This window comes from Lemur catta, chromosome 8 (genome assembly GCF_020740605.2).
Source record: "Lemur catta isolate mLemCat1 chromosome 8, mLemCat1.pri, whole genome shotgun sequence".
Classification (NCBI taxonomy): domain Eukaryota; kingdom Metazoa; phylum Chordata; class Mammalia; order Primates; family Lemuridae; genus Lemur; species Lemur catta.
Window position 1 is genome coordinate 3,118,294 of NC_059135.1, and position 24,428 is coordinate 3,142,721.

Below are 24,428 nucleotides of genomic sequence, written 5' to 3' on the forward strand. Positions count from 1 at the left end.
GCGGGCTTTGCCCATCCCACAGCCTGTTTGGGGTTTCTCATGGTGCAGGCAGCGTTCCCGTCAGCGCTCAAGACCTCAGGGACTGTCAGGCACGGGAATGGGGCGGATTCTTTGTGCTCACGCTGTCGGGACTAGTGGAGTGGCAGAGAGAGCGTGGAGAGTTTCAGGACATCAGAGCCTGAGATAGGGGCTGGGGGGAGGAGGGTGGCCGGGGAGGACGTACTTTGCTGCCAAGGGGCTGGGCCGGGGCCTCCGAGTCGGGCTCTTCATCCTCGTCTGTCTGCTCACCGTCTCCACTTCTCTCCCCAGGGCTCGGCTCAGGGCCACCTGCAGTAGACACCTGCGTGACTCCACCAGGGACAGCCAGTCTGTCATCCTCCCACCCACCCAGGCATCCATCTACTCATCCGTCCACCCATCCACCCACCCACCCATTCTCCATCTGTCCATCCACCCACCGACCCATCCATCTTCCCCCCTCCCCCCACCCCAGCATCCCATCCCCCCACTGAGAAACACCCAGGCAAGGCCCTCTGCCGGCCTTTCAAAGACCTGCCCAAACATCAGTTAGAGCTGGTCTGAGTTACAGCATAAAACTAGCCCTCTGCAGGCCAGGCCACATCTGTAGGGTCCCCCTACGTTTACTGACCACTTGCTTCTTGGGAAGTCGGGAGACCCTGGAGCTGTAGGGTGAACGAGGCCTAGAGCTGGGTATAAACCGCTCTCCCTGCGGCCTCAGCCCAGTGCCTGGCTCCTTCTCTGCCCCCAGGGCCCCTTCCTTACCCGACCACCCAGGCCCGGCCTCCGCTACATGGCCCCACGTCTTCCTCTCTCCTGTCCCATTCACACTGGCCTGCGCCCTGTTTCCTTAGGTCACTGCAGAGAGTGACCCAGTAAATGGGTCCCAGTGTTTGAGAGCTGCGAGGCCCCAGGACCATTCATTGCCTTCTTGTTTCTAGGGCCACAGAAGGCACAGCTGGCCCCGTGGAGCTCCGGGCCTCGGGGGCCCAGCCAGGTCTGTGGCCCTCCCCCTGCTCTCTGCACTTTGCGGGGCTCAGGCATGAACAAGCAGGACAGCTGGTGCCCCGGAGGCTGCACTGCCAGCTGCAAAGGGGACGAGACTGCTGTGCGGCGCCAGCGTTAGGCCACTGTGTCTGGGCTGTGGCCCCACCTGCACTCCGCACCTCTGCTTTGCTGCTGCCTGCGGGCTCTGCCCACGGTGGTGGGGTGGGAGAAGGAGCATGCTCCTCCCTGTGCTTCCAGGCCCAGGCCCCCCAGCCTCACTGCAGGCCCAGCCCCCTCCCAGACCCTCCCTAGGGGACTGGGTGCCACCTCCGTGTGGCCTCCCGGGAGCTGCTTGTTTCCATTCATCCCAACCTGGGGCAAGGCGGGGGACACAGGTGCTCCCTGAAGCTATTATCGCTGATGCCTTAGTACCGGCTTTCGCTTCCTCAGCGAACACCATTTGAACAGTTCCTTGTACGGAATTACCATGTGGTTCTGTTTCCAGCATCTCCCTGACCGACCCACCTGCCGTCCCCACAGCTTCACCCTTGTCTCTTGGGCCCGGGGCCCCTCTGCAGGGAGCCCCTCCCTTGGGCTTTCAGCCCCAAGGGTGCAGGTGTCCACACTGGCCGGACCGGCCACGCTGACCGTCCCTGCTTGGGGACAGCAGGGCCTGCCTCTTCCACGCGTGTCCTCAGGACAGCCAGGCCCGGCACTGGTGGGCGTTCGGTGAGGGCACCGACTCGATCGTCAGCGTGCTTCCCCAGTCCCCCGAGATGGGAGCTCGCCGCGCGGCCACGCGCCCCCCGACCACCCGACCACGCGCTCGGCTCGCAATCCCGACAGCACTCACAACAGTTAAAATTCCAAAATGCACGGGCCTCGCACGGCTGCGGGCTCCCAGGCTTTGTTCTACCCCAACAGCGACCTTTCATACGTGTTTGGGAAATAGTTTCGTTGTCTGATTTTCCATTGATAAAAACAGAGATAGAAACGTGAGCCAGGTGGGAGAACTGGGTGTGTGAGAGGAGGGCTCTGTGACGAAGATCAGGTTGCAAACACACTTTCGTTACCCATCCTGGCTCAAGCTGGCCTTGCTCCTCGTGGCTCTGCTGCCTCTTTGGGACTGTCTGGGAAGGCTGGGGTGCCCAGAGGGGGACCTGCCACCTGCCCTGCTTAGTGGGCTTTATAGTCCTCGGTTTGACCAGTGGAGAGAGTTGGGGGAGGCAGCCTGGTTTAGTCTTTACTGAAACCTGTCAAGAGTTTTAAAGGGGCCCCCGGAGGCCTGTGTCTGAGCTCTAACTGGTCGGGACAGGCTGGCCTGGCTGGTGATGGCCGATGACAAAGCCGGAGCAGACCTGGAAGCTACTTTTGTTCTCTGTGGACAGCGACTGCCGTGAGGAGACTCATCCCAAACCACCAGGGAGGAGATGCCGAGGTGTGAACGGCACCTGCACCGAGGGGACGTGGAAATGGGCCTTCGGAGGCCTGGGAGGCTGACCTGTCGGGGTGACGTCCCTGCCCCCACGGGGACCATGACGAGCAAAGCATCCCGGGAGCTCCCGGGTCCTTCCATCCCCCTGCACTGGGGACAAGGTGTGGGCAACACTCACCCACCTATCTGATCAAGTCATGCTAAAAACCATCCGAAGGATTTTCCGTGTTCCTGACACGGGACAGAAATTTTCCGACCACTCTTGATAGGGAAGAGAAAACACAAATAAAAGCATCTGAGCATAAAGGACTCAGTGCTGACCTTGGGCAAGGTCTGCACCCTGTCAGGCAAACGCAAGACTAGCGACCACTGGGAAGGCAGCGGGAGGAGGAAGGTGCTCTCCGTGGGGCCAGCCCAGGGCTTTGCTCCCCAGCACACGGGGCACCCCCCTGCGGGGAAGCACCCGGCAGGCCGAAGGCTCACCGGGGAAGGCCCAGCGGCCCACCCGCAGCAGGACGAGGTCTGCATTAGGCCCTGGCTGGGCCGGGTTTCAAAACATTAACTTGAATTTTTTTTTTTTAGTTTTTTTAATATATATTCATATATTTCTATATTTTTATATATCATATATATTAATATATATATTTATACTTTAAGGCACCATTTTCCCTGGTTTTGGGTTCGTTCCTGACACCCGTCTTAACATGCTGTAGTTGCAGGTGCCCAGCAGGGGGGACGCACCCCCTGGCACCTCCTGGGCATCTCCCCAGGGGACTGAGACCCGCCCAGGTGGGGCTGGGGCAGCTGCTGGGAGCTGGTGGCATCTGGGACCCACTCCGGGTTCTGTTTTGTGTTTTCTGCTGCCCCACAGCGCCACCTACTGGCCCTTGGTGGTGACAATTTCAAAACCGGAAGGTTCTGGGCAGGCAGCGTTAACTCCAGCTGCTCTGCACCCGGGCTTGGCTTTGGAAATCCTGTGTCCGTTGTAAGTGACACAGCTTCCCAAGCCCAGCCCAGTCCCGAGAACCTGCCTCTGGGGCCGAGATTCCCAGACGCTTTGCGGCGTGACCTTCTCCCTCGTTGCGTGTCGTCCCCATCCCTAAGCCTGGTGGGGGATGGAACAAGCTCCTTCTGCTGCTGGGAGACCCGTCGGTGGCTCCCAGCTGGCCGAGCAGGTGTGGGGAGGTGGGATTTGTTGCTGGGCTCCAGCCTGGGACAGTGACGACAGTGTGAAGAAGCAGCCCCCCAGAAGAGGGTGACGGCCTCTTCCCGCCCCGTCGGGCTCCTAGTCACGAGTGTGCTGTGGCGTGGTTATCAGTAGGGCCTCCTTTTATTCCTAAAAATGTCCTGGCTTTGATGATTTATTATACCCTCCTCCACCACCGCCCAGGAAGTGAGGCCACCCTGCGGTCTGTTGCCGCAGGTGCTGGCAGCCGGTACAGGTGAGGGAGCCTCCCCAGTCTCTGTCCCAAAGTAAACAATGTGCTAAGATGCCTCAGAAATACCTGTGCCAGGCCCAGCGAGACCTCCAGTGCTCAGAGGGGTGGCTGTGCCCCACTTCTGCTCCTTCTTATCCAACCTGTGGCTTTACAGGACAGGCACAGACAGGGCACCTCTCCTGAAGGGAGGCCTGAGGGAAATGCCGGGGCGGGGGCGTGGGGAGGACAGCCTGGTCCAGAGGACAGCCTCTGCTCTGGCTGCAGCCCGCTGCTGGAGCCAGGCACCCGCCTTGTGGCCTTCGTCCTGCGGATAGAGACATCCAGGATGCTGAGGCCCCAGACACCGGCTTAGTGGCTGTCCCAGCCCAAATGCTTGGCCAGGCTTGATGGCGGAGGCCTAGGACTCCAGCAGTGGGGACTAGGTAAGCTCTCTCTAAGAAAACACTGCTCAATTATTTGCTTTTAAGTTCAAACTCAAGTGACCCTCCGGTATCCTCCCATCCTTCCCCTAAAAAGATCTCTCTTTCCAAATGCCTTAGAGAGGGATAATAGATGAGAACACATTGTTTAGTTTAAGATTATAGCCTGGATTTCAAGTTCTTCATGAAATAAATACTTGGACTCAAAACACTCAAACAATTGACTTGCAACAGATTTCTCTAAGTCTTGACAATCATCACAGAAAAAGCTGCCAACCTCATGTAAGACACCAGAAACAGGATTGGCAGAGAGACATGTGCGCACACACGCTCCAAGGGAATCTGCCCGGCCCTGAAACGTTCAACATGCCCAGAAACAAAAAGAGCCCCCCGACCATCCGTGCCTCACCTCTACCCCGCAGCCGCCCGTGGAGGGACTGGATCACTTTGGCACTCCCGAAGCGCTTGAAGCGGGCCCTCACGAGCTCGTGGTACCACTCCAGCGAGCCGATCTTCACCACTCTGTGGAGAGACCGGCACAGATCCATGGCACTGTCTGCGTGCTGCATGTGGCATGTGCAAAAGCCACACACAGACACACACACACGTGCACGTGAGTCCACCCTCGTTCAGCCATCCACACCGAAGGGACATGCAGGCCCAGAAGCCATCAGGGTCACCTGACCTCAAGGCCCTGGCTCACCTGGCCAGGTGGCACGGGTCACAGAGCCAGCCCTGCTCCTCCGGGTGGATGTGGCTGCAGCTTTTGCAGATGAAGAGGCCGCAGTCCAGACATTGCCTTTTGCTGTTCACAAGCAGGCGGTAGGGCTGCAGGCAGCGGGCACAGTGGGTCTCATTCAGATGCGCAGTGTCAGACAGCAACTCCCTCTTGGAACTTTCCTTCTTAATCTTGCCCTTCAACCCCCTGGGAAAATATCAGAATGAGGAAATATATCAGACATCTTGTTTTTGTAACAGGTTTTAAATGTGTACGCATGTGCACACACACACAAATACACATACAAGAGCTCTCTCACGTGCAGGGAACAGTGACCCAAAGTTGGGCAGAGGCACCCAAAGGCATCCCTTACCATGCGGTGCCAACTCATGCCCCACTCCATCTCTGGGGGGAAGACGAGTAGGTTGGGTTCAAACATGCAATTTTGGTAGGTTGGAATCGAAACACATTGATTTCATAGAAATGACACTGTATTTAAGCATTTCTGTGGCTGTTTACAATTGTACTAGTGTTTGGAGGGCAGGTCACTGCACTCTCCCTAGCGGGGTCACAGAGTCCTGAGGGCAAAGCCAGGGGACATTTCCTCAGCAAGCAGTTCTGGGTCTCTTCCAGCAGGGCAGCAGGAGTGGAGCTGACGCTCTAGGTTTGCTCCGGCAGAGCACGGCTAAAGTGGCTTGGCTTGGTGAGTCTCCAGAGAAGGAATTACCCAGCGCTGGGCAGTCCCAGGAAAACCACGGCTCTCCTAGACCTTCTGGTTTTGAATAACACAGCTTCCTGGTGAACCGGCCAAGTTGAACTGCCTAGAAAATGTACCCCTAGATAATAATGAACACATTCTTTTGTTTTGGATATCAGAGAATGTCTGCCAAACATAATATTTTTAATTTTAGATCAGATAAAATCAATCCATTCTTAGTGACAAAATTAGAGAGACACTAGGTGCCATTGTCTTCTGAGAACTCTAAAGTTCTTGGATTTTTGACGGGGACGCCACAGAGTATCACAAGGGTGACGGCCGCGGAGTCATCCCAAGAGGTATCGGGAGGCTGCCTCTGGCTGAGAGTGGCCCTGCTGAACGTCACTGATTTCCCACTCCCCACTATTCATTAACATACCACCAAGACGGACACAAAATAAGGCTCTTGTCATAGCTTCAAAAGCCAAGAAAAAAGGGATAAGCAGTTGTAGGAGTCTGGTGGGGTGGGGGATATGGTCACCCACAGACTACAGTCTGGGTAAAGCTGTATCCACAAGGTCAAGTCTTTGCCTAGAGAAGCACCTGGAGCCAGTCCCCTCTATTTCTGCTCTTGCCATATATGTGTTGGCCAGAAAACCTCGAGGCCACCCCTTTGCAGAGCAGGGCTTGTCTGGCCTCTCTCTCGGTGAATGCCCCTTATTTTGGATCCTGGCAGAACTAGAACCCCGAGGCCAGCACAGCAGGAAGGGGATGAGGACATATGCACGTGCATTGCATCCTGGGTTGTGGAGTCCTGGGCAGCAGCGGGAGGTTGATATATTTCAGGTGCTGAGCCGGGGGAAAGGATAACTATGCTCTACTTCAGGTTCTTTAAAACATAACTTCCTTTCTCTGTAGCCAGAGAACAGGGAGGGAGGGCAGAGGAGACCCTATTTGGGGGACCAGACGATGCCTGCCAGGGGTGGCCATATCAACCAGACCTGGGGCTTCAGGTTCCAAGGGGTGAATGGGGCCAGAGCAATCCACGCCCCCTGCTTAGTGCAAACACGGGCCAAACAGCTGTCACTCCACTGCAGGTGCCCAACACGCGGCTAAAAGTTAAAGTTAGCTTCAGGAATAAAAGACTCTCCTGAATGTGATGTAATATCAGAGACAGAAGATGTGAAACGCATCCACTTGGTGTGCTAAATGGGGCATGAGAAGGTCTGTACAGTCTCAACGGGAAGGGAGCAGGCAGACCACAGGCTCTGCTGGCCGAGGTGGGGAGGAGTTGGTGAAAACAGAGATGGGGGAATTGCAATTGACAACGGGGGTGGGGGGTGGGGGGTGGGGGGGAAGGAGCAGAATTTCCTCCGTGGAATATCAAATCCAGTGACTTAGAATAGTGGTTCTCCAAATGTGGTCCAGGGACCTCTGGAGGTTCCTAAGATACTTTAAGGAAATTTACAAGGTCAAAGCTATTTTTACAACAACACTAAGACATCATTTGCCTTTTCTTTGCTCTTTGGTGCCTGCACCCCAATGGTACAGAAGCAACCCCAATGGTACAGAAGCAAAACTTCTGGGGCTTCTGCATGAATCAAGGCAGCGGGACCAAGTGCACCAGCACTCGCCCCATCCCTCATTGAAAAAGAAAAGGACAAAAAAGTTCCGTTTAGGTATAGCCTTGATGAAACAGTAAAAGTTATGAATCTTTTTGAACCTTAACCCCTGAGTACATGTCTCTTTAGTATTCTGTGAGAGCCAACTGGAAGAGTACATCAAGCACTTCTGCTGCGGATCAAAGGATGACAGATGTTTCAATGAAAGGAATTGGGCAAGTGTTTGGATTGTGACCTGAGCTGGAAATTCTCATGAAAGACCGTTTTCACTTGAAAGAACAACTGAGAGACGAACTATTCTGACTTGGGGATCAGCAGACGTTTTCTCAAAAACGAACAAAGTGAGCCTGTCACTTGGAGGAAAAGAAGTGACAGTATTTATTGCCAATGACAAAACTAAAGCTTTCAAGCACAAAGTAGAACTTTGGAAAACATATATCGGTGGCTGAGAGTGTGACAGTTTCCAACACTTAGAGATTTCTGATGAGATCGCTGGTGACAGTAATGGCTGTGATTTTCCTTTTTTATGCACAATGACATGTGTCAATATTTGGAAAGTCTGCATAACTCAGCGAACCAGTATTTTCCAAATGAACGATACACGATGTCACAAAAATCGCACAGGGGTAGAAGAGCCGCTCCAAGTGCAAGACAGACCAAAGGATTCTGACATAACAGAAAAGGCAAAGGTCAGTGACGCTGTTTCAGAATCCGCGTTACAACTTAGCTTTCAGAAACTACCAACTGCCAGGTTTTCATGCAGTGTCAAGGCATAACATCCACAAAGGATTTTAAAGTGCTCCTCCTTTCTCCAGCTACACAGCCGTATGAGGCCAGATTTGCTTCAAACACCTCAGTGCAAACACGTTACAACACGTTTAACGCAGAAGCAAGATGAGACTCAGTCATCTTCTACTCTGCCGGACATCAAAGGGGTTTTCAAAACAAAAACACAGAACAATGCCACTCTTCTCACTCACGCTTTTGTTTCGGAAAAATAGTTCTTTTTCATAAAAATGATATTTACGTTAACATGTGAGGGGTTTATTTCTATTTTTAGATGAGTGAATAAATAAACATTTTTAACCCTCCCAGTGTTAATTTCAATATTGCCGGATAAGACCCATGTAAGCAACATCCTTCGAGTCCTCAGTGATTCAAGAAATAAAGGGATCCTGAGGCCACAAAGCTTGAGAACTGCTGACTTTGAGGTCACTTTACTTCCCCCAGCGCAGGGCCGGGGCGAGGGGAGGCAGGGGGAGGCTGTGATGGCAGCGGGAGCAAGAGCCCCGGGAAACGGTAGACAGAGGGGACGAGGTGTGGAGCAGTGTCCTCGGGACAGGGGACCCACACTGCCGCCCTCTGGGTCACCCTGGGACCCCACATTGAGAGCTGGGACCGGTGGGCGCAGAACGGAGTTGAGGGGAGACGCCTGCTTCGAAGGGAGGTTCTTTGTCCTCCCAGGAAAGGACGGGTATGACAGAAGGAAAACCTTCCCAGGACAGGAGGAGGAAGGGGGTTCCCTTCCAGCAGTGACAGGGTGTGGAAGGCAGACGCGGCTGGGCAGGGTGCAGAGACGAGACCTGTGTCCCTGCTTGGCCCCTCCTGGGGTGGAACCCAGAGGAGAGCGTGGTGGCGGCGTGCAGGAGGAGTACAGGGAGAGCCCAGGGCACCGGGCTGGCAGCCCACCCCTCCAGGCTGGGCACAGCAGTGGGGAGGCGCCTGGGCAGTGCTTCTGCTGGCCACTGCTGTGTCAGTGGTGGGGTGATGGGCGTCCACGTCCCGGTGACCCTACGCCACGCCCCAGCAGGACAGTGCGAGGTGCTGAGCGGCCAGGGGGCTGGCAGAGTCTGGGGGATGGTGGGCGGGTCCATGCTGGGGTCAGGGTCTCAGTGGTGGGTGCCATCTGCATCCCAGGGCCCGGCCAGGACCATTCCCACACGAGGCAGCCGACCTGCCCCTGCACCCTGCAGCAGGGACCAGCAAGGAGCCAGCAGGCAGCGGCCAGTTCATGAAGTCCAGACTCCATCAACTCTGTCACCAGGAGGGCAGTGAGCCCCTCCCCCAAGCCCCTGGCCAAAGGCATCGGGTGGGACAGGGGGGTTCTGGAAGGGAAGATGAGCCGGGGGCAGAGCCCAGAGACCAGCTGAGCTCTCTTGCAGCTCCAGGCGTGGGGCCCTCGGGTAGGATTGCGCAGGAAATAAAAGAACTGCATTTCCTTCCCAAGCTTCACTGGGTGTGAGTGAGCTTCTGACCCTGCCACAGAAGCAGCAATCACTCTAAGACAGGGAAACTCTCCCAACCCGAAAGAAGAAAAAAAAAAGAGCTGGATCGTCAGATTTGAAGGGGTCACCAGAGTGTAGGTGACACATCCACAGATTGACGGGGGTGCCCAGTTACAAGGACAGAGAAAATCCCAGCCACAGTGGGCAGATAAACAGCCACCTCTGAGGGGGCTGTGGCCGGGCACGTGGCTTCCGTGCAAGGTTGAAGCCACAGGGCACATCAGTCCTGCTGCTGCTGTCACAGATTTCCACAGACTGTGTGGCTTAACACAGTACACATTTGCCATCTTATGTTCTGGGGGTCAGTTCCACACGGGATTCAATGAGCTAAAATCAAGGTGTCGCCAGGACCGTGACCCTTTCTGGAGCCCCTGGGGGAGAATCTGCTCCCGGCTTCTCCCGCGTGGGGAGGGACCCACTTGCTGGCTCGGCCCCTGCCTCACCTTCACGACCAGCGACTGAGGTCGAGTCTCACAGTGACCCTCTCCGACTCCCTCCTCCTTCCGCTCAGGCCCTGAAATGACCTTGGCCCACCCAGATAACCCCGACAACCTCCCACGGCCAGGTCAGCCGGTCAGTAGCCTTAACTGCATCTGCAACCTTAAATCCCTTTGCCATACACCCAACATGCTCACAGGGTCCAGGGATTAGGACATGGACACCTTTTTTTGGGGGGGGGGGGCATGTTACTCTGTTCACCCCGCGGAGCCACATCCCCAGAGTCCCGAGGGAAAGTGTGCGAGCTGAGATTTTACTCCCAAGCGGGTGGAACAGAGATTCTCAAATCTCAAATCCACACTTCATGCCATTGCTGAGAAAACAACTTGAAGATACACCCCAGATGACTGAAAAACCACTCTGAAGGATGACCCTAAGAATGAGCGAAGACCCAGTGAGTCCAAGACCTAAGAGAGTGTGGTGTCTTTTTTACAGAATGTCTTTTTTTCCCTTTGGATAAATACCCAGTAGTGGGGTTGCTGGGTCAAAAGTCACCTGCAATCAAATGTTTATAGCAGCCAAATTCACAAGTGCAAAGATGTGGAAATGACCCAAGTGCCCATCAATCCATGAGTGGATTAATAAAATGTGGTACATGTATACCTAATGGAGTACTACTCAGCCACAAAAAAATGGGGAACTGACACCTCTTGTATTATCCTGGATGGAGCTGGAGCCCATTCTACTAAGCAAAGTATCACATGAATGGAAAAACAAGCACCACACAGACTCACCACTAAATTGGTACTAATTAATCAACATTTATGTGCACGTATAGAAACAACATTGACCAGAAATCCAGCAGGTGGAAGGGGGGAGGGGTAAATTCACACCAAACGAGTACAATGCACACTAACTGGGTGATGGGCACACTTATAACTTCGACTCAAACTGTACAAAGGCAATTTACATAACCAAAACGTTTGTACCCCAGTAATATTCTGAAATAAAAAAACCACAGAGGCTGGGCATGGTGGCTCACCCCTGTAATCCTAGCACTCTGGGAGGCCAAAGCGGGAGGATCATCTGAACTCAGGAGTTCGAGACCAGCCTGAGCAAGAGCAAGGCTCCATCTCTACTAAAAATAGAAAAAATTAGTCGGGCATGGTGGCGCATGCCTGTAGTCTCAGCTACTTGGGAGCCTGAATCAGGAGGATCACTTGAGCCCAGCAGTCTGAGGTTGCTGTGAGCTAGGCTGACACCATGGCACTGTAGCCAGGGCAACAGGGCAAAAAAAAAAAACCAAACAAACAAACAAAAAACTCCACAAAGAACTAAGAGACAAAGCTATTGGAAGTGTGGCAATCAAACTAAACAGAACTGTCAGGGATGACTGCTGAGAGAGCACAGACGGAATGTAATGATAATTTAAGGGCAATTATATGGATCTAAAATCCTGATCATACGAATAAATATCAGAAATTGGAATGAGAGAAATAGAACCTTACTAACTTACTAAAGTTCTTGCAGCTCCTCCAGAGGGCACGGCCAGGGTGGCCACACAAATGGTAAAGGGGAAGTCAGTGGGGATGCCAGAGCACAGGCCGAGAGCCTTGGAGAATCTCGCACAGGATCTTAGACCACAGCTAATCTCCCGGCCCCACGCTGGCAGCTGACTTCCTGCTTCAGCTCCTGTGTTTTCCTCTCTGGAGCTGCCTGTCAGCCGTGCCAGTGGTCCCGCTAAGGGTGACTTCAAATTCCTTATTATTATTAAAACAATTTTGTTGTTGTTGTTAAAGTGAGCCATGGCTCGCCCAGATGTCCCACTGGGAGACCCTTCACAGGCTTTCTCAGGAATTTTGGTCTGTTTGCAGGGAGCACAAATGCACATCCCACCTATTTGCCTTTCTGGGGAGGGTTAGCAGACCTAATATTTGATTTGTGGGCTGTGCCCTTACAACAGGGTGTTCCGCTGAAGTGGGCTCCAGTCCCTACCCAAGCACATGAGTCACCCCAGTCGGGCTATACACCAGCTTATTCTTCTTCCTGGGTCTTGGAAATATCCAATAATTTCTATGTAACCACAGAATGATACAAGGCAAGACACAAGCCAGGAGTGCAGATTCTAGAATGCCCAGGTGGACGCTTGCTTCTTTCATGCTGTGCACCGGGTCCCTTGGGTCCAGGACGGGGGTGGGTGTCCAAGAAGTTCTGGGCTCTTCCGGAGAGGGGGGCAGTTTAAAAGCTGGGAGTATTAACTGGGTGTTCCCTTTAAGAAGGTTTACTTTGGCTCTACTTTGTATTTGTATAACATTAAAAAAAATAACATGTGATAATCTTTTCTGTACTCAAAACCTTTATATATTTTTTCAGAGACTGGGTCTCACTCTATTGCCCAGGCTAGAGTGCAGTGACATGATCACAACTCACTGCAAGCTTGGACTCCTGGGCTCAAGCGATCCTACTGCCTCAGTCTCCTGAGTACCTGTGACTACAGGCACATGCCACCACACCTGGCTAATTTTTAAAATATTTTGTAGAGACAGGATCTCACTATGTTGCTCAGGCTGGTCTTGAACTCCTGGGCTCAAGTGATCCTCCCACCTCAGCCTCCCAAAATGCTGGGATTACAGGCGTGAGCCAACACACCCAGCCTTAAAACCTTTTTTGTACCCAAGCGACATGAATTACTGTGGAACACTTAGGAGATGAGAGGCACTTTGAGAACCACGTCTCTGGAACTCACTGTTGACTTAGAGGAAAGACAGGGACAAAAGAAACATCACGGGGACATAACCAGCAAACTACAGAGTGTGAACAATTCTGCAAAATAAAACAACTTGCTTTCTTCTATAAATAAGATTCAAAAGAAAAAGAGAGAGATGGAAAGAGATCTTATAGATTAAAAGAGACTTGAAAGATAGAGCAACCAAGTGTGAGGTATGGACTGAGTCTGGAGCTGTGTGGGGAAGTCTGAGCACACCTTGGATATTTAATACTACGGAATTACTGCAAATTATTTTAGATGCAATAAATGGGTTATGGAGGGGGGAAGAAGACGAGAGGAACAATAATACAAAAACAGTACACGGCAAGCTACCCCCCGCCCCCGCAGATACACCTGCCGTTAACATCCATGGATATTCATGGCTGTGCACCTGTCTCAGCCTCAGTCTCCTCACCTGTAAACGGGGTCAGAGGAGTAGCCACATCACGGGTTATCTGAGGACTGAATGAACAGAGACAAAGCCCGGAGGTCATCCTCGGTGTGAATCCAGGGATGGCTACCGAGCCACTCTGTGCAGGGCTGTGCTGGGTGCTGGTGACACGGCAGTGCACACTGCAGAGCCCTCCTGGGGCTGGGACCCCACGGGGAGACAGACGCTAAGTCAGCGACTCACCTGGTGTCAGTAAGTGCTAGGGAGGGAGGTCCCTGACCCTAACCCTAAACCCCCACCTTAACTGTAACCCAGGGAGAGGAGGTCCCAGGTGAGCAGGGGTGAGGGCCTGCGAGCCACAGCGAGGAGGACAGACTGCATCGTGGAAGACCTTTGGGGATTATGAGCAGGGATGACCTGCTCCACTTCTAAGGTATGAATCTGGGGACCGTGGGGACAAAGGACAGCAGGGCAGTTAGGGTGGAAGTGGAGACTCCTGTGGTGTCCACCAGGAGGATGCCATGGTGTGACCTGGGCCTGGCATTGAGGGCGGTGAGCAGCGGCTGGATTTGGGACCAGGGTTGAGCCAAGGGGTTTGCTGACGTAAGGAACGTGGGTGAGAGGGAGGGAGCGGAGACAGCTGGGACTCCTGGACCTTAACCTCGGTAACCAGGCTACGTCTGAGATGGGGACAGAGCCTTGGAGGTGGAGGAGGAATTTCAACCTCTGCTTTGGACATGTTGGGCTAGAGACGACGACCAGACCCCCAGGAGCCCTGCCTGGCTGTCCTGCCACCAGGCTCCCTCCCAGCTGCCAGCATCAGTCCTGCCCTCCAGCAGTCAGTCTTGAGCCCCCTGTGCCTCCCCCCACGTGAAGCTCCGGTCTTCCTGGTTTGCGGGACAGCGGCCCGCACTGCCCAGGTGCTGTCTGAGGGAGGCACCTGCCCTTTGAGCAAAGCCTCTGCGTTCTCCTGCATCTGCAGCTGTCCCCCCTCCACACGCCCAGGGAAGCAGCTGCCTCCGTGGAGGCCCACAGAACACAAGGCTGCGCCGGACGGGGAGATGGCGCAGCAGGGCCGTTCTGCACGTGAGCGTCTGCCCTGCGGTCAGCGCTCACCCACAGCATCCTCACTGCAGCACCGCCGGGGACAGGAAACGGTTAAGTCAAATCTACCCTAAAACACCTGTCTGATGCCAAGGGCATTAACGTCCTAATTTTGTCCACCTTCCAGTTTCTGATTCTGTGGCACCCAGCCTGTGTCCTCCCGGCAGGCAGGAGTACCGCTCTGCCCCATACGGTAAACAGCCCTCTCCGATCCCTGGTCACACCAGCCATCCCTGGTCACACCAGTGACTCCAGGGAGAGATTCATGTCTGCCTGGGGCTGAGTCAGAGGCGAGATGCCTCCCCCTTCCTTGTTGCTAATCCCCCTAAAGCCCTGCTGGGAGGGCTTGGGGTGGGCGGCCACGTCAGCACAGCCTGGAGTGGAGTCGGGCCTGGCCAAGGGAGCGGAAGTTTCCGCATCCTGGGCACAGAGAGCTGGTCTCGCAGGCCTCATGGCCACATGAGTTCTCGTCCCCAGCCTGTCAGGCTCTGGGCCAGCTGGTTTGTCCCTGCTCCGACAGGGGGGAAATGGAAGGTGCGCTGGCCCTGCACTGTGGGCAAAGGTGCCGGCATCGCCACCAGACCCTGCCCGGCAGCGTCAGCGCTGACTGACGCTCTTGTCTGGTGAGAATCAGACTGAGCAGCCCACCAACATACATTTCCCATAATTCTGTACATACTAAAAGACACCCTTTGGTTTGGTTTGACTGTTTTCAAACGTGTATATCTGGTGAGCCGCTGTTCGGGAAATCCATGCCCTGGCAAATCTGCTCTGGGGACCGGCCTCACGTCCACACATCATGCCCACCTGATGCGTATTCAGACGATAAAGTTTTTCCAAGTGTCTCAGTTTCACAGTCCCCCCCCCCCAGCCCACTAGTTTTGCCCTATCGACGGCGTTGGGGGTTCCTCGGGCTGGGCCACCCACGGGCCTCCCCGTGGGAGTCCGTCAAATGCTCTGAGAGCTCAGCTGGACACTCAGCTAAGTTTGTCACCGCCACCCACTTAGTGGTCCCTTGAGGACCAGTTTCTTCACGCAGCCTCTTTTGATTTAGAGATTAAAGAATCAGTAACTGGAGCAAGATTGAGGACGCCGAGGGCGTCACCCAGAGCCATGCCGCGGAGAACAGGCCGCAGGGCGGCAGGACGGGATGAGTGTTTACGCTGAAACCGGACGAGCAGGCTGACGTCGGTAAAAGACTGGGGAGAAGGAGGGTTACTATTTTAAAAATCATCTTCAGTTTCGTAGTGGGCTCTGGTATCAATGTTTTAGCTACCCCGTGCGGAGCCTGCGCTGGCCCTGAGCGCTCAGTCTTCCTTCTTCGCTTCTTTCAACTGCGCTCTTCCCAGGTGCCAACACCGCCCAGCCCGAGCGGAACTTGAACCTATGTCTTCCGACCTCACGGTGCTCACCGTGCCTGCGAGGGCCTCACCACCAGGGCCCGGCCCCTGCCGCTCCCCTGGGGTCCCGAGGGACTTGTGAACAGGCCTCTCACAGGTAGAGGTAGCTCTACTTTTAGTAGCATATTTAACCAATAGGACAATCAACAAGAGACAAAAACAAACAGTAAGAAACTAAAAAATCCCATCAGCAACCCCCCACTGTTATACGGCCTTTATCTCCCAGAAGTGCGTCACCAGCCAGAGCTGCATTTGCACACGAAGGGCCAGTCCTGCAGCACCACTCGGGCTCCCGTGTTCTTGACTGAACATGACCCCGAGTCAGACCTTCCACCCCACTGCCTCTCCGCATATGTGCATTTTCAGTACCACGCCGTGGTGCCGACATACCCCACACAACCTCTTCCCATCACACACGCATTTGGGGTTTCAGTAAACCCACCCTGTAATCACACGGCCAGAAGCCTCTAGAAGGTGGAAAAGGCCAGGCGCCCCCGGCTGGGAGGCAGCCCCACAGACAGACACCTTGATTTTATAGGACTTCTGACCTCCAGAACTGTAAGAAACAGATTTATGTGTTTTAAGCCACTAAACTTGCAGTTTACAAATCACACATACAGCAGCCCTAGGAAACTGATACAAATCCATCTCCATAGTGACAGCTCTCACAGTGACATCTCCCCCAAGCTCCAGACTAGCGTGTGTGTCCAGCTGCCACTCACACATCCACTGGATTTCTCATGGGCAGCCTCACTCCAGCTTGCCTGAAAGCATTTCTTGGTTTCCCCCAAACTCGTCCCGCTGGTGCTTTCTGCAGCTGAGCCGACCTCACTGCAAACGTTCAGTTACTCAGGGCACCGCCTGCAGCTGCCCTCGGCCCCTCCCATTGGGGCACCCCACAGCCAACCCAAGCTCGCTGGCTCTGCCTGCAAAGCGCTTCTGCCCACTTCTCAGGAACCTACTTACTGTGGCCCTGGTTGAAGGCCTGCAGGACCCAGACGAAGGCCAATGTCCTGTAAAGCTCTGCAGGGAGCCACCTCACCTGCACCAACACCCCCGTTACATCTCTGACCGCCTCTCCTCCCGCTGCAGCCACGCCGGCCTGTGCCCTCCCTGGCACACCCCAGGCTCCCTCTGCCCTCCCTGGGCAGCAGCCTTTCAGCCTTCCCTGGGCTACTTCCCTCACCTGGAGTCTTTGCTCACATGTGCCCTGCTCAGTATGAGACCTGACCCACAACAGACGCTAAGGAAAGGTGACAAGGGGCCCAGTGGGTAGACAAACCAGAGGTTCAGGGGGCAGATAGATGTGCAGTAGACTTGGGAGTGGACGACGACAGGTAGTTTAGCTCTATCATGGGGCAGAGTGGCACGAAACGGTGCTGGGGTCACCCACAGTGGAGATGGGGATGCCACCTGGCACCGATGAAAAGAACCCTGGGGAAAGGCAGCCTCTGTCCTAAAGCCCTTTGTCCCGTGCTGGGTGTTTCAGGATGGCATCGAGACATTCCTCATTTATCACCTTTCGCTCTCCTGTATTCTTCAAATGTTGTGGCCTAAATATCTCCTGGCTCAGGAGCTATCACCCCAGAAGCTAGAGGAAGCTTCAATAAAACTATTCAGAGAACAATGGAATTGATTGTTTGGAAAGTGAGATGCCCTCATTTAAATGACCAGGAAACCACGGCCAGAGAGTAGAATTGTGTCCCAGATCCTGGCTTCCCATCTGACCCTCTTCACCCCACACTGCTGGCTGTCCACTTCCCGACAGCACCCTGGGTGATGGCCCTTGGGGGACGTCAGGGACCCATGCTCTGGGGGCTCAGCCCCAGCACACTCACTCCAGTCTTTCTTCCTCTTTCCTTCGAAGGTCAAAGTCACGTTGAACGACTTCCCAGACGTGCTTGGCCTCTTCATCAGTGAGCTTGGAAAGATCCAGTTTCTTCCCCATTTCTGCCTCTCGTCAGGGTCACACCTGGAACATCACAGGATCACAAGTGGTCAGTGCCGGGAGGCCACGGATGCTGCGAAGTCACAAAGTCAGAGGCAAAACAGAAAGCTGCCGATAGCTCAGGACATTGTCTGCACACGGGTTAAATGGTCCTCTAAGCAGGCAAACGCGGGTCTGGAAACTTGTGTAGTTTAACAAATATTGCATAGTTTAATGAATTTAAATGTATCTATGTGTAAAACTCCCACAGTCCAATTTTAAAATGGATCGACTTCCTGCCCCAGAACACACACACTTGGCCACAGATCCCTCATTCTCTTTCCCTTGTGGGATGAACGTCGAGGATTTCCCACCGAGCCGCATGGCTCCTTTCCCCAGGCCAGGGCTGTGCTTTGCAGTGGGAGCCCCAGAGACGTGCTGGGGAGGAATGCTCCGTCCCCAGGGCATCTCGCCTTAGGTTTCCTGGGAGAGGGAGGGAGCGGCATAGAAAGAAGGAAATTTCACGCCAATTTCATGGTCTTCTATGCATTCCCCAGGACCCCCTACAGTGGGGGTGCTGGCTCTGCTGGGGCACGGGCACCTCGAAGACCGACTCCACACTATCTGGAAGGTTTTACTGTCCTCTGGGCTTGGGGGGCTGTTCAGGTTTGCCACATGGTGGGGCAGCTCTGGGGGGAGGTCATCCTGAAACCACCCCCGCCCCTGGTCTGTGGAAAAATTGTCTTCCATGAAACCGGTCCCTGGTACCAAAAAGGTTGGGGACCACTGCTCTGGGAGACTCATCCACTTGGGTGGGGGGAGAGTCACAGAGGGGCTGTGGGTGACGGGTGTGAGGTGGGGCTGTGATGCAGGGGTGGTGGCTGAACAGAGAACACAGATCCTCTTGCTGCCTTTCCATACAGGGCTATTACACAGCCTCACAGCTCACACCCGTGTGGACATTACTACTGGGTATAAAATCGGAGGCATGACTGCACCAGGGAGGGCTTCACTCCCAATGTGTGCATGTTGGGGACAATGCACAACTGTGCACATTCCGCACTCCTTCACCCCTCACTCCCTACTCTCATCTCTTTAACAGTTCTTCGTACCTCCCGACAGTTGGAGATGTCCCATTGGTTATTGTTAAACGCCGTGGGAACGCCCGCCTCTGTCTGTTCCCAGCACACAGCGGGGGGGGGGGGGGGGGGGGGGGGGTTTCTGTGCCCCAGCTCTGCAGTCTGCAGGGGGCCGTGAGGCGAAGCCCTCAGGCGAGGACCATGCGGCCGCCACAGCCAGACCAGCCCTGCTGTGGGCGCTGCGGCTCTGGGGAGGGTTTTATCTGGGTGACTGGAAGTTCTGTTGTGAGTAACCGAAAGTTTAAAAACCACTACAAGTCTTCCTTGAGGACTTAAACTTTTTTCTCAGGAACATCTGAGAAGGGGTCCAATCTGTCTGCTTTTAGTGGGAAGCCTTAAAACCACTGAAAGACTCAATTTTGCTTCTGAGTTCTGAGAAGCCCCCTTTTCGCGCTGCTGCCATTTGGAAGCATTCATGGTGAAAATGTTTAACAAAACTTCCTCTGTGCTAGAGATGTACTTTGATTTTGCTGCACAAGAGGTTAATTATGGAAAGTGACATTTTCTGGGCAGATACCATCTAAAATAAAATTTCCACATAGGTCCCAGAGAAGTCAACCAAAATATCCCCTGGCTTGTGCATTAAAATTGGTAAAAAATAACTTCACGGATTTTTTGCACCCACCCCTCAATATTTCCACTCTCAGACACAATTCTGATTGTTTGTGATGCATTAAGAGGGCCCCAATGGCCAGACGCGTGTGACCGCTTCATTTACGGTTGCATTTAGAGTCTGGACAAGCAACGTGACAATAGAACTCATTCTTGACGGTCCCCTACAGCACTCAGTTTCTGGTTTCTTAAAGAACTGGAACAAAAGGTTCTTATTTGATGGACGACTAGAGTTCATTCATTTTTATTTTTCATTATTTTTGAAAAAAACCTGTCCCATAAGGAGAGCATTCACTGAAATTCTATTTTCAGAGCGGATGAGCAGCGTGACTGTCAGCTGAGCAGTTGGCATTCTCTCTCTTCTAAAGTAGGAGTCGAAATTCCAGGCCTCGCTTTAAGAAACTTAAATTGTGAGGTCTGAGGGGGAAAAGCAAAACGAAAGGAGAGTGCGTTTTCCTTATCACGTGAGCTTAACTCCCTCAAAGCACAGTGGGGACCAGTAAGTGGACCCGCACACCCGCCCTTCCCCCACCCCGTCTAAACCTGTTTCTCCTTCCATGCTTGTTTCTGATAAGGGTAGTTACTGGGCTTCTCAACCAAACAGCAAAGACAACTGAAGCAGGGGACCAGAGAGAGAGCGAGGGGCCAGGGGGCATGCTGGACACGAGTGGTCTGCAGGCTGGGGCTGGGGGGAGGCCCAGGCTGGCACTGGCCTACAGAGAGGCTGGGGATGGAATACATGAGCCATGCACGGGAGCCGGCTGGGAGAGGCGGTCGTGCCCCGGACACGTCTCCACAGGACACTCAAGCACAATCTCAGAGGCTCCAGTAATGACCCTGAGTTCAAGAAAACGTGTTCACTATGCTCTGTTTACTAGGGTCTCGAATGCTGTAGTATGGATTTTGGGAAACAAATGAGCACATCTAACTACTAAGGACAAGTTAGAAGTAACGTGAAAAATTTCACTCTAGTGCTAATTTTTAGCTCTGGTCCAACTTCCTTGTGAGCAGGAGGTCTGGGGAGAGGAGGGTTCCAAAGTGGCCCCTTTGCAGGCTGCGCCCTGGTGGTGCTTCCCTGGGGGGGCTGTTCCCAGGCCAGCCAGGGGTTGAGAGCGGTGGCCCGCGGCATGGATGTTATCAACTGTGACTCAGTCTTCCGGTTTAGTGAATTAATGCAATGTGGGCCTAAAGCCTTTAAAAAACTAGCTCTAGACAATGATCTAAAATCTAATAGAGAATATGTTTGACTTCAGCATTTAAAATGCACAAACCAAAAGTCACTGGCATTTTGGGGATGTGTTGCTGGCTGCCCCCCAGTTTGTCTCAGATCAGTGCACTGATGCGCACACTTGGAGTGTGATGAGGGGACAGCCCCGTGGCTAGGGACAGCCACAGCCTGTGGCAGAGTCAGCTCCTCCCCCATCACTGCTGCTCTGGTCACTGCTGAGGCCCCGACTCACCAGCTACCCTCCACCCACGCAGTCAGGGGGGACATGGGGTAGAGAATGTGCTAGACCCAGGAGGGTGCAGGGCTGCTCTGTGCCTGCCCTGGCCAGGGGCGGAGGCGCCTCCCCGGCATGCCTGTCAGGAGAGCAGACGCGGGCAGGGTCCATCTGCTTCTTGCTCTGTCTCTGTGGATAACACCCATCATGAGGCCCCTGAACAACACACTCCCACTTTGCGCCTGCTCCACTGCACGCAGTTAATATTTTACATCTTTGAGACCAGCAGTGTTCCCCAATGGTTTAATGGCCATGATGGAGAAGGAGGTGACACAGAGAGTAACAAGCAGGCAGGGGAGAGTGGGGCTGGCTTTGGAAGACGGGTGTCCCAGATTCAGACCACTGAATTTCCGTGCTGTGCTGTCTTTACCCGCAAAAGATTTGAATTCGTATTTTGGCCAAATTGAAGGGACATCTGGGCAGGGATTCCTCCTAGATGAAAGCTTGGCTTAATTACCTCTAGGGCCAGCTGCCTCCGGGAACCAAGGGACAATAGTGACTGTGGACAGTCACATGCCTGGGCAAACAGAAACTGGGGAGCAAGTCACAGTGCTCACAGACGCCTGACCGGCAAGGGCAGGGATGCTCTCTGACTCAGCCCAGGCGTGCTGTGTGCTCACTGGTAAAGGGTGGGCAGAGGTGCCAGCTGTGGCGCCCTCTTACTTGACCCTTTGTGGCTGTTTCCCAAATGTTGTGGCCTGAGTCAGCTCGTGTGGTTATTCTGTGGGCAGGGCCTGTCACCCACGTAGGAACTGGCCCTCCAGTCCTCATCAGGGGCTGAGCACATTTCCACCTGGAAGGTCTACTCTCTTCCCTGCGTGTGCACCTGGCACACCTGTAGTGTGGTCACCAAGCTGTGGAATGGCTCTAGCAGCAATGGCACTGGGCAGGCCTTCTGCCTCTCGGCTGCCCACCCACCAACCTGCCCATTCTCTCTGCCCGTCCAGCTCTCTGGGGAGTTGGCAGTAAACCTCATCATATAGTACATGGACATGGGTTTGCATTTGCATTGAAAGCCTCAGCTCTAGTCTATAGCAAGGACAGGTCCCAGGGGAAGCTGCAGAAAGAGGACAGGGCTGAGAGGTGGGAGCTGGGTGCCAACCCAAGTTGGGGCACAGCCAGCCCTGCTACCCGGACAGGTTCCGCCTCCTCTCAGGGTCTAGTTTCCCCATCTGCACTGTGGACGTGGTTGGGCTCCATGACCCCTCCGGCCCTCTCCAGCCCTGATGATGCCAGGTTGTTAGAATTAAGAGGGTGAGGGGCTGGGTGTAGTGGAGAGGGGTGGGCGAGGGATCTTCCTCCAGAAGTTGCTTCTGAAATGAATGGACGGTCAGCCCTGGAAGGCTGCCCCAACCACTCAGACTGGGGCACACTTGAGCCTTTACTGCTCTGTCATTAAAGGGCACCAAAGTCACTTTTCCCGTTAGCCTATAGGACTCTGGAATCCCTTCACCATCCCCCAGAATGCACCAGGCACAGACTCAGCTTGTGTTAATTTGTCAGAGTCACTAATGGCTTAATAAGACCCACTGACTTCTCACCTGTGTGTCTGATACTATCCCAGATCCTTTAAATGTGTCCTCAGTCAATCCTGTAAGGCACCTGCTGTTGTCCTCAGTGTCTGGATGGGACGAGGCCCTGGAGACTGGCAGGGAGGGGGCTCTTGCCCAGGAAGGCTGTGGCCTGGCTGGGGTCAGTTGTGTCCCTCCCACAGTCAGGAGGGATGGGGTTCTTAGGACTGACACACCCCTGCTGAGGCCGAGGTGCCAACGTCGCATCTGCAAGCCCGGCCTTTCCTGAGACGCCACAGCTGCCGGCAGTGCCAGCCTTCGCACCTGGTGCAAAAGGCCACTGGAGCCCACTCTCCCCCATCATCCACGGCCCCAGAAAGACATACGGGACAATCACGCCATATAAAACAAGAGCACGTAAAGGCCCCCACCCAAGTTTCATGCGGAAGTCATGGGGGGTGGGAGGGTTCACTATTTAGATGAGGTCAGTGGGAAACAGTGTCTAAGCCTGTCACATCTCTGGGCGTTTGCAAGTGAGATTCAGCACCTGCAGGGACTGGGGGGCCAGTGGGGACGAAGCCCAAGGCTGCCCAGGTCAGCCCTAGAAGTCACCCACAGAGCCTTCCCACACCTCTACAACAAGGTGGGAGGGCGTGGGGCCTGTCGGCAAACAGATGATTCCAATAAAACTGGGGCTTTGAGAGGCTCAGAGGAAGCCAGGACACTCTGCCACGCCAAGATCCTCCACTCCCTCCCCAAGAGGGGCTCTGACTGCTGGAGCCAGTCTTTGCCCAGACAGCCTTGGGCCCCTGGGCCTCCGCCCAGTCTCCTGGGAGGTCTGCAGCCTTAGCCCCCTCTGCACTGCAGACCCTCAGTGGACCTCTGATTAAAACCAGCTGTTTTGCCCAAATGAGCTGGGGGTGGGGCAGAACCCAGACCCCTGTGATCAAGTTACGCAGGTGAAGCCTGGGGTTTGGAGTTCCACTGCTGAGGCCTCTCCATCCCAGCCTGGACCCAAGCCTGGCGGCTGGCGGTTGGGGGTGTTTTCACACCAGGGAGGCGGCATGTAACACTGAGGACCGTCCCCCAGCCTGGGCCCCTGTCCTGGGCGCACCCCACCACCCCCTTCTCGGCGCACTCACCGGACCTTCTCCTTGGGTGACGCTCAGTCCCTGTCCCGGCCCAAGGCTGCTCTCTCCAGTCCTGCGAGGGAAAGGAGGGCGACAAAGCAGGGCGTAGGGTCGGGTGCGTTGGGGCCAGGCAGGGCGCAGGGCTCACGGGGTCTGGCGCGCTCCTGACCCGCGGCGGTGGGGCGGGCAGCAGGCCAGGTGCCGGTGCCGCCCGTCCGCATCACGTGGGCTGCGCTCCGCCCAGCTCCGGGAACGCGGGGCACCTCTTGGACCTGGGCCAGGCGGAGGGCGGAGCGGACACCCTGGGGCGCTCGCGCGAGAGGCGCCGGTGCAGGAGAGAGCCCCTCGCTCCTCGCCCCCAAGTCAGTTTTGGGGAGAAAGGAGGCGGGGAGGGAAAGTTGAACACACACCTGCGAGTCAAGCAAGTTTGCAGCGACTTTGCCAGGGTGATGTGGCCTCCACGGCCCTGCCCTTGGCACCGTGGGACCCGCTTGGTGAGCGCGCCCTCGGGGCGCAGCGCGCACTGCCTCCTACAATTCCCATCTTAACTCTGCAGGAAGAATGCTGTTTACTCTGGCTTTACGGGTGGGGAAACTGAGGCTCAGAAAAGCGCCCTCTCCAAAGCCACCACCTAATAAGTGGGACTTTGAGTCAGGGTTTCCTGCCGCAGACCGCGTGCCCCTCACCGCTTTTGTTCTGCCCAGGCATCGGGACCAGGAAGGCGCCACAGCAGCGGCAGCCTGGCCGCGGGAGGGGACCAGGCCGTGCCTGCCAGGGAAAGTCAAGATCAGCGGCAGACGGGGCGGGGCGGTGTGAGGACCCAGGACGCGGTGCTGGGGAAGCGCCTGGGAGCCCCGCGTCACTGCGCGCTCTCCGGGACCCCAGGG

The 24,428-nt window shown here is 54.9% G+C and overlaps 1 protein-coding gene across 4 annotated transcripts in view; it reads right to left on the reverse strand.

Annotated features, from left to right (window-relative positions):
• MLPH (melanophilin) overlaps positions 1–24,428 on the reverse strand; it is a 52,638-nt gene that overhangs the window by 22,269 nt on the left and 5,941 nt on the right. For 2 of the 4 annotated variants that reach the window (XM_045558697.1, XM_045558696.1), the window contains exons 1-5: positions 23,554–23,745; positions 17,559–17,692; positions 5,002–5,223; positions 4,708–4,820; positions 224–327 (exon numbers count right to left, since the gene is read on the reverse strand). In XM_045558697.1, the coding sequence (XP_045414653.1) occupies positions 224–327; positions 4,708–4,820; positions 5,002–5,223; positions 17,559–17,668 (549 nt within the window). In that variant the 5' untranslated portion in view covers positions 17,669–17,692; positions 23,554–23,745. Of the gene's footprint in view, positions 1–223; positions 328–4,707; positions 4,821–5,001; positions 5,224–17,558; positions 17,693–23,553; positions 23,746–24,428 lie in introns of those variants that run through there. The other 2 variants (XM_045558694.1, XM_045558695.1) reach the window with 2 other exon arrangements.